The sequence below is a fragment of the Tupaia chinensis genome, unplaced genomic scaffold (genome assembly GCF_000334495.1).
Source record: "Tupaia chinensis unplaced genomic scaffold, TupChi_1.0 Scaffold000081_1, whole genome shotgun sequence".
Lineage (NCBI taxonomy): Eukaryota > Metazoa > Chordata > Mammalia > Scandentia > Tupaiidae > Tupaia > Tupaia belangeri.
The window spans coordinates 349311-359463 of NW_006159542.1; the positions used below are offsets into that span (position 1 = coordinate 349311).

Here is a 10153-nt window from a genome sequence, read left to right on the forward strand (position 1 = left end):
AAAATGAACAATTAATTACTGGTCATAATTAACATAGTGCACAGGCCTTCTAGATCCCTGATAGGAGTGGCTGACTCTCCAGTTAGTAACCAGGTTTCAGTGTAGCTCAATGTAATCTATTACTTTCACAAGGAAATGGATGGACAGGGTCACAAATGGTGGAAAGACCAACAGTGAGAGGCATTAGGGCATAGGGCTTGAGAACACAGGCTCTGGGGTCTGTCTTCTGGCTTCCTACTTACCGGCTGCATGACCACGAACAAGTTGGCTCAAGCCTAGCCATAAACTTCCCTATCTGTGAAAAGGGGATACCACCCTCCTTGTAGAGTGCTCAGGAAGACCGGGTGAAGTGACACATAGAATGGTAGACACACCAACTGCTATGAGTCCTTATATATTACCGTGTATCACTATCATTCTACTAGGATTTCCAACGCCACATGGTTGAATGGTCTCCTGCCCTGCTCAACTTATACCTATGCCTCAAATAAGAACACAGCTGACACACTGAATCAAATCCAGACAACAAAGCTGAATCCAAATGTGACATGGTGGTCAATGTTGTATTCTAAATGTGATGCTCTCAAACTGGGTAAGGTGGCTCAGCTAGCTACAGATCAGCCCAGAGTTGACATATTACTGCCCATTAACTGGCTGGACATTTCCTTCTGCATGAATGGGGAATAGCTCATTTGCTGAACAGACATGCATTGAGTACCTGCTATCAGTCAGGCACAAAGCTCATGCTTTAGGACTAACAGGCTCCAGCACCAGATTAATGGAAGGGCTGATTTACTACAAAGCAGTGAGTGCAACGATGCTATATATGGGGTGGAGAGGGGGGAGTAGTGGCACACAGAACACATAAAAGAACAATTTACAGAGGTGGGAGACATCAGAATCCCTGGGAGATGACGCCTGAGTAGAGGCTAAGGGATGAGCGGGGGCAGGGGAGGGGAAGGAAGAGGGAGAACCTAGACAGAAGGAGCAGTATCTGCAAAGGCACAGAGAAAGGAATAGCAGGGGCTGGTGCATGCCCGGAGCAGAGAGCAGTTTGGGATCACAGGATTTTAAACAGGAGGGTTAAAAAATGGGGGGGGGAAATATGCTAAAGCAACAGGTGCAGACAAGGCCCCAGACTTCATCCTAGGGGTGATGGAGAACTCTGGCAGATACCAATGGTGAAAAGGCATATTTGATAGAGTTCTAGAAAGATCACTGTCACGACTCTGAGAGAGGGCTTATTAGGAGAGACTGGAGTTTGGAAGATCAATAAGGGCACCTCTGAGCCAGGGAAAAGATGCTTCTACAAGAGCAGTGCTGGTAAGAAGAAAGAAGAAGAGCTCCACACAAACCCTAAGGAGGCAGAGCTGAGCAGACCTAAGACTGCATAGATCGGGCAGCAAAGGGAGATGTGGGTGATACATAAACTCTTACTAAGGGCAGAAAGACAGAATTCAAGCAGAAAGGATGTTTTGTTTCGAAGGGGGAGGGTAAAAAGACGGTAACTTGACATGTGGAGTCTGAGGTGTACCCAAATGAAATGTCAGCCTAAAACCCACGGGAGTCGTCTGGGGTAGAGTAGTCAGAGTCCACAACACTGTAAAATCACAACAAAGTAAGACCCAGGTAAACAGGGGTATGTGAGAAAAGCAGTGAGTAGAGAAGAAAAGACCCTTGGAAAACCCTAAGGTTTAACAGAATGACAGAAGGGAAGGCTTTTGATGGAAGCTGTCAAATACAGCAGAGAAAGGCCCACTAGTGAAGGAATGAAAAGTATACCCTTTGTTGAACAGTTAGGGTATCACAGCTATGCATACTGGCTGGACTTCTTGATTGCAGGCAACTGAATCCACTCAAGTTACTTTAAGCACACAAGTATTTATTAGAGGGTATTAGGTAGCATATATAATCTCTAGGTTTGGATGTCTTCCAGCCAGTAACAGCAGAAGTCGCCAAAATAAACATCCACCCTCACCATTGGACTGTTTCTGGGAAAACCCCACTGCCACCACTTTACTCTGCTCATCATCTGTGACCAAGTATGATAATGTTCACCAGAGCTGCCTCAAATGAAGAGACGCTTCACTCACTGTGCCTGCAAGAGCCACTATGGCCAAGAGCAGCCTCATTCTAGGACAATCTGCCTTCACCTTACCTATCTAAATGCTCACCTTGAGACATCCAAGAGTCAACCGCCCATTACTGAGGTCATCCACAAATGAGACTTCCGTGCAGCAACAAGAATGAATGAAATGAAGATGGAGTCAAAAAAAAAAGCACGAATAATCTTTATTCCTTAGAAACACATTTGTAAAAACCTTATCAATAAGATGAAAAGATTCAGAACACATTTATTTGTATGCAGCGCACACGCACAAGATCAAAATATCTGCCAAAGAGGAGCACACCTGTAAACGACCATCTTAGGAAAGCATTTATAGGTAGCCAACTCCACCGTACAAGGTAGGTAGTCAACTCCCTCCTTCTGAATAGTAAGCAAAAAGATCAGATTTAGCAATAAAATACCTCCAAGGATGCCAGCACATTTCTTAAAGGGCTTACAATGGACCAAATTACAGTTACATATAGAAAAGGGTAACAAGAATGAACTGATTTCACAAAAAACACTAATGAAAATGTATGTGAGCCCAATCTACTAAAAGAAAAAAATGTTTGACTTATGACTTGAAATGGGAGAAATAAATATTTTGTGCAACTTTTACCCTAAAAGACAATATACTTACTGGTTTCTGATTCTACAAAACAGCTAGGACAATGTCCATCCTACCCTAATCTATAGAATGTTTTGGCACAACTTCAATAAAACCCTTTATATACTTTAATTTGAGCCATGAATGCATCTCAAGTATATGTTGCTTTTAGAAAGAGCAACATCTAGGGTAAGAAAAAAAAAAATCGGATAGCATATATTCACAATTATGTCTTCTGAAATCATACAAGTTAGCAGCACCGATCATTAAGACATTAAAAAGTATTCTTATACTTGAGCAGCAGCAATTCTATCAAAACGGATGCTATGCAATTTATGATTAGTATAATCACTGAAATTCAAAGTGGCTAGCCTGCTTTAAGATATTAAAATTCGAAGTCTCTGTATTTATATAACACCTATAAGCTTTATATAATCTCATTAGTTACACACTTTATTTAGTTCTGAAAGGGGTCACCCTCTGTTGGAAGTGGATATTGAAATTTTCCTTATGAACATCTAGGATAAGAAAAAAAAAAAATCGGATAGCATGTATTCACAATTATGTCTTCTGAAATCATACAAGCAACATCTAGGGTAAGAAAAAAAAAAATCGGATAGCATATATTCACAATTATGTCTTCTGAAATCATACAAGTTAGCAGCACCGATCATTAAGACATTAAAAAGTATTCTTATACTTGAGCAGCAGCAATTCTATCAAAACGGATGCTATGCAATTTATGATTAGTATAATCACTGAAATTCAAAGTGGCTAGCCTGCTTTAAGATATTAAAATTCGAAGTCTCTGTATTTATATAACACCTATAAGCTTTATATAATCTCATTAGTTACACACTTTATTTAGTTCTGAAAGGGGTCACCCTCTGTTGGAAGTGGATATTAAAATTTTCCTTAAGAGAAATTTAACATGTCCTGAGCCTAAAAAAGAAAAAAATCAATTTTTAATAAATCACAGAATTTTAGAGACAGAGGTGCCTTAAAGATCACATATCCAACCCCTTTTTTTGATGTGGAAAAATGATTCCCTGAAGATCGCTCAATGGTAGAGGCTGGCCCCTACTAATCTCTCGATCCCTATGACAGTACTGTCTACAGTTATCTCCCCGACCAAGCTTTTCTGGTTTTATTTGGTCCCATTAATTAAATAACAAAGAATATTAGGTACACAGAGATATGATAAACATAGACTTTTACTCCAATTCTAAATTGAGAATATCAAAATGATTCCTGAGGCTTTAGCTACCTTCATTTTATGGAAAATGCAGTCAGTAGTAAATTATGACTAGCTATCGTGGTTATCTCCAAATATTTACATGGACACTGAGAACACCTTTCAGAACTCTTCCTTAGAGACACTTGTACAAACACATCCATGTGATGCCAAGACATTTTCATGGAATGCAATGAAACTAGGATGGTGAATGGGAGTAAGGTGCTTCAGTCTCTCAAAGTGCAGTCATGAGTTTATCTCGATAGAGCATGCTCTGCATCCCTCCTAAGTTCTTCTGGTTCTGGTCGTGGACATAGTCAAAGTGGCTGTCATCTCCACTGGCTGAGGCTTTCCAATGCGACCTGTCATCCTGAAAAGATGGCCTGTTTTGTTTGTAGAGTGAATGGTTAGTGGGAGGATGGAAGAACATTCAGAAATGTGAGTGAAACAACACAAGTACAAAGGAAATGGGCAGTAGAAACTATGAACCATGTGAACGAGAACGGCTTACAAATGGAAATGAATGGCTTCTCTGCTGAAATATTTTAAAAATTCAGATGTAGATCATCTATCAACTTTCAAGGAGAGAAAAGCTCGATCTTTGGCCGAATCAGCATTTCTCAAAGGGTATCGGATGGGTAGGTCAGTCTAGGGAGAGCCAGGTGAAGGTGAAGTGGGTTCACGCACTACTGGGATCTACGCTGTGAATGCCTCATGCAGCATTTGCCAAAAGTTCTGGACCAGTGAATTCTCTTTTCATGGGCTATCTCTGCAAAGGTTGATACTACACAAAATGCTGGGTCCCAGCCCAGAGATTCTAAACCAGAAGTTCTAGGTGGGGTAAAGCAGCAGTTGATGTGGCCACTGCATTGTGAAAAGCTGGGCTGGGTCATGGCTCAGAAAAACACAAATATGATAACATAGGCAATAAGTGTAAAAATCTATGAAAGTGAAATTAATGAAAATAACAGGACCAGCCAATGGCATGGAGGTTAAGGGGCTGGATCCCACATGACTGACTGCATGGTTTGAGTCCCAGACCTGGAGGCTTGAAAAACATGCTGGGCACATGCATGTGTGCCCAAAATCCTAAGAGGAGAATGAAGGAGAAGGGATATGCAGTGTGACCAGCCCAAGAGGTGATTTATCACTTTCTCTCTTTCTCTCTCTCTAGCCAAAAACTTTTTTAAAAATCTATGGCAAAAAACTTAAAAAGAAAAAAAAAAAAGGTCTATAAATTTCTTCCATTTCTCAATATGGAAAATAAACTGTCTTTGAAATATAGAAAGATTTAAATTAGTAATTTACTAACTTGTTTTAAAAAGTTAGATGAATATCAAATATTTGTAAAAAATTGTGCACTGGTATGGATCCCCAACAAATTCTTAATTGCCCTGCTCTGAGCAGAATTCTTTCCATCACTCCATTCTCCATACTTTCTCAAAGATCCAGGCTGGCGACCTTACCTTTATGCAAACTGAATTCACCAACTAAGTCTCCAAAATAGCTTCCACACAAACCAATTAAGACTGATCTAAAATACAAATCTTAAAGGAACATTTGCACAAGGCTAGTACTAGAAAAACACGCAAGGCTAACCATAAACACAGAATAGCAGATGTCGATTTACTTAGGAAGGGCTGTGGTAGATTAGCACAGGGGTCATTGGTAACCAGTGGCCCTCAGGTCAAACCCCACCATTTTTGTAAATAAGTTTTATTGAAACACAGCCACGCCTTCACACTTATCTAATGTCTGTCTATGGCTGTTTTCCATCTTCAATGGCAGAGCTGAGTAGCTGTGACCACCACCACAAAGTCGAAAATACTATCTAGCCCTTTACGGAGAAAGCCTACTGACCTCTCAGTTCAGGGAAAAAAGATTCAACTAGGGGAAAAAAGATTCATCCCTGTAAAAAGCAAGCCTTACTCTCCATTTGTTTAAAAAAAAAAAAAATCCTTAAAGAAAACCCTTAACAGCAACAATCCTTAAGCTTTAATCACAAGTAAAATGAATTTTCAGGAAAAGATGTTACTTACAAGTGTTAAGAAACATCTCCAATGCAAAACCAAGCCCAAACTATCTGAGGGTAGAATGACTGACTTAAAAGCAAAACAAAACAATTCACTTCTATTTCACAAGACATTTCTATGTCTCCAGTCAGTCCAGATGCATCACTGGTTTCCTTTGCTTTGCAAATTAGTCACCTCTGGCACAACAATGCAGATGTAGACTTCCAACTCCTGATGAGGCAGAATTTGAACTTCTCCATCAATTTTCAAAAGAACAGCTCTGTGGGCCCAAGCACTCACCTGACATTTGGGGAGTGAGGATGCCACCGTGGCTGGCTGGGGTGGATATTGGGATGATACTGGGCCTAGAAACAAAACACCAGACTTGATTATTTGATGACCTTTGGATTCCACCGTCTTCATTCACCTTATCTTTCGCTGGCATCCACCTGAGGGCTGAGGGACTGAGAAGAAAAGGCTAACCCCTGGCTGTGTGGGGTTGGGGCGCTAGGGCGCTGGTTCCCAGGAGATCGTGTTTCTCCTTTGACAAAGACTGAGGGGCTGGAACCCAGCATCTGTTCTCAAAGCGCCCCCTCCAGAGGTAGCCCCCCTGTAAAGGGGCTAGAAAGAAAGGGAACAGCATCTGCCTTGCCAGGGGTCATCCGGGTGCCCAGGACAGGCAAAGTTCATCTTTCCCAAGACAGCAGGAGGAAGGTGCCAGAGAGACAGGGAGAGTGGGAGGCAATGTCTCCCTTTAGAAACAACTATTTTTATTACCAACAGTGATGACACCTATATGTAATAGTCACGTCTGCACACAGACAAGGACTGCAATGGGACGCTAAGTAAGGCCGCAGGGCTGTGGGTGAACTTTCTTTTCCTTTTTTCCCCTACTTTAAACAATAAAAGTAATTTTCTAAAATGCAATCCAAAATAAAATACCCAAACAACTCTCCAGAACACTGATCATCCTGATAAAGCCAAAGGAAAGGAGGAAATTAGTATGTCAGTTGAGTAAGATGAGAAAACGGATTCAGACTACTAACTCACAAAGGACTAGGGTACAGAGATCAGCCTCTCTGGAGCAAGCTGCCTACTTGCTTCTGGCCTGCAGAGGGCGCACTCTCAGACACTGCCAGATGCCAGGGGCTTCTCAAGGCTCAACTTTCCATGGGGCAAATGAGGCTCTTTTGACACATTAATGTCACTACAGTTTTGCCACCATTACTCTTTTAATTATTTCTTCCCTATCCTCTTCTCCCCTGCTGCTTTGATGAATTAGGATCCTGCTCTCAGTTATAGAAAATTCCTGGGCCAGCATGGTGGTTAAGGTGCCAGATGCTCACACGGTAAAACCCAGTTCAAGTCCTGGACCTGGTAGCTTGCTTTCTTACTTTCCCTTTCTCTCTCTCTCTGGTCAAAATAAAAATATATAATAATACTAAATGAGATTAAATAAAACTTTTTTTTGGAGACGTTTTTGCCATAGGGTTTGTATGCTCACCAGAAAGAGAGACAGAAAGTGAGAAATCACGCTCCAGGAGGGATGGCCATGCCACAATCCCTTCTCCTCCATTCTCCTCTCAGGATCTTGGGCACACATGCACACGTGCTCGGCCTGAGTTCAAGCCACCAGGTCCCAGGACTGGAACCGTGGTTGACTACATGGGAGTCTAGTGACATAGCCATTATGCCAACTGCGGGTTGCAAAATAATTATTTTTTAAACAAGGAAAATTCTCGGGCGAGGTGGTGCCTGCCCTATGTTATAGAAAATTCTCAGCAATTCTGTTCATCCGGTTTTCATAGACCTGCAATGCCCTCTGCCTGTTCCATCCCCAGTGGCTTTTCTCTTCTCCTTCAAAGATGACCATCAGCCAGCTGAGTCTGCAAGACTACATGCTGCAGAAAAGGATCCTGTAGAAAACATCTCAGCTTAGGACCAGCAGTTAGCGTAATGGCTATGTCGCTGGACTCCCATGTAGTCAAATGCGGTTCACATCCCGGACCCGGCGGCTTAAACTCATGGTGGGCGCATGTGCGTGCATGTCCAAGATCCCGAGAGGAGAATGGAGGAGAAGGGATTGTGGCGTGACCATCCCCCCGGGGGGTGATTTCTCGCTTTCGGTCTCTCTGTCTCTCTGGCGGCCAGGCCCCCTATAAAAAAATCTTCTAAAAAAAAAACAAAAAAAAAATCTCAGCTACAGAATCCGGGAGCAGACCAGGGTTTTAGAATCTCCCTGGTATATTCTCTTCATATTTCTCTTTTCGGGGATACAGAAACCCAGCATTTACATGATCTGCCCAAAAGCTGGACAGTTCCAGATGTTTTAGTATACAGGCTAAAATGAGGTTTCACTGATGGGGTTTTCAACAGAAGAGACAGACTAGTAGGACCAGCAGATGGCATAGCGGTTACATTGCTGGACTCCCACAGTGCCAACTGTGGTTCAAGTCCTGGATATGGTGGCTTAAAAATCACTTCAGGCATGTGACTGTGTGCATACCCAAGATTCTAGAAAGAGAATGGAGGAGAAGGGATTGTGGTGTGGCCATGCAACCTGGAGGGTGATTTCTCACTTTCCCTCTCACTGTGTCTGTCCTTACCCCTCAACTCGCAAGTGTACATTCCCAAAGCAAAAATTTATTAAAAAAAAAAAAAGGAGAGAGAGAGAAACTGACTGGAAAAAGAAGATTCCAAAACCTTTCTTGATCTTTTATGATAGTTTATAGACATACTCAACTCTCAAGGAGTATTCTAGTATTAACTCAGGTGATTCTCAACTTAAGGCAGTACGTCCCCATGGGGACACTTGCTGGTCACGATGACAGAGAAAAAAGAAGCTAACATCCTGTAATTTCCCGGAACAATCCCAACAATGAACTGTCCCTCTCTCCCTCCCAAATGCCAATGGTGCCCTCACGGAGAACACAGCAATCCACCCTTGGCAGCTGGCTGACCTTGCTGTGCTCAGAGTAAGGGCTGCAAAAGCACCCTCCCCAAACGTTTCTCAGCATTCAGAAGATCCTGCCACGTATCAGGAACCTCCAGAAAAATGCAGCACCTCAAAGACTGGCAAGGGCAAAGGACCAGGAATTGCCAATGAGGCAGAGAAAACGCTGTCCCAGGAAGTTTCTGTAACTGGACTTCAACAATCACCTTGATGTTCACTCCAGCAGAGCCAAGAGTGTTTGCAGAGAGAAGGCACCGCAAGGCTGGTGAGCAGAGGGAGGGTGGCACTTGGCGGAGGCTATTCTTTTTTCTTTTCAAAGATTTCTTTGCCATAGGGCATATGTATTTACCAGAGAGACAGAGAGAGAGGGAAATTGAGAAGTCACCCCCCACCCTGGCGGGGGTGGCCATGCCACAATCCTTTTCCTCTATTCTCCTTTCAGGATTTTAGGTACACATGCACATACACTTCTCATTGCTTTTTAGTCCACCATGCCACCTACTGGCCCCCTCCCATTTATTTTTATTTTTCTCAACATCAACATCATTTCCCTTCCTTCTAACATTCCAATTATGCTTGGAAAATCCCTCCACAAAACCCAGCGAGTATATATAAGATTCAAGAACCTAAGAAAGGCAACGAGTGAGAACCAAGACTTTCTCTCTACCAAGTTCAAAGGGCTTTTTATTACTAGGTTGTCAGAAAAGTCAGGTCGTGTTTTTCTACATTTTTCTATGCAAAAAAATGTATCATGACTTTTCTGACAACCTGGGATTGTTCCTTAAAACTTGGAAGCCATTTCCAGGTTCTGCACGTGGGGAAGATGACTTCATGTATGGAAGTCAATTGTCACAAGATTCTTCTGAAACATTATTTGGAAGCCTTGTGAAGATAATGAACATGGGGGAACCAGCAGTTAGCGTAATGGCTATGTCGCTGGACTCCCACGTAGTTGACCGCGGTTCGTGTCCCGGACCCGGTGGCTTAAAACTCACGCCGGGCACATGTGCGTGCGTGCCCAAGATCCCGAGAGGAGAATGGAGGAGAAGGGATTGCAGCGTGACCATCTCCCCTGGGGGGTGATTTCTCGCTTTCTGTCTCTATGTCTCTCTCTGTCTGTCTGGCAAACGATTGCGCCCTATAGCGAAAATCTCTCCAAAATAAAAAAAAAGATAATGAACATGGGAATGTGGAATCTAGTGCATTAATTTCTCGCTTTCTGTCTCTCTGTCTCTCTCTG

The 10153-nt window shown here is 42.6% G+C and overlaps 1 protein-coding gene across 1 annotated transcript in view; it reads right to left on the minus strand.

Moving 5' to 3' along the window:
* Positions 1–10153, minus strand: part of EPB41L4B (erythrocyte membrane protein band 4.1 like 4B) — a gene marked incomplete at its 5' end in the record, with an annotated part of 173769 nt that overhangs the window by 70926 nt on the left and 92690 nt on the right. Inside the window, 1 exon segment of the mRNA XM_014585368.2 lies at positions 6261–6325. Within this exon segment, the coding sequence (XP_014440854.2) occupies positions 6261–6325 (65 nt within the window).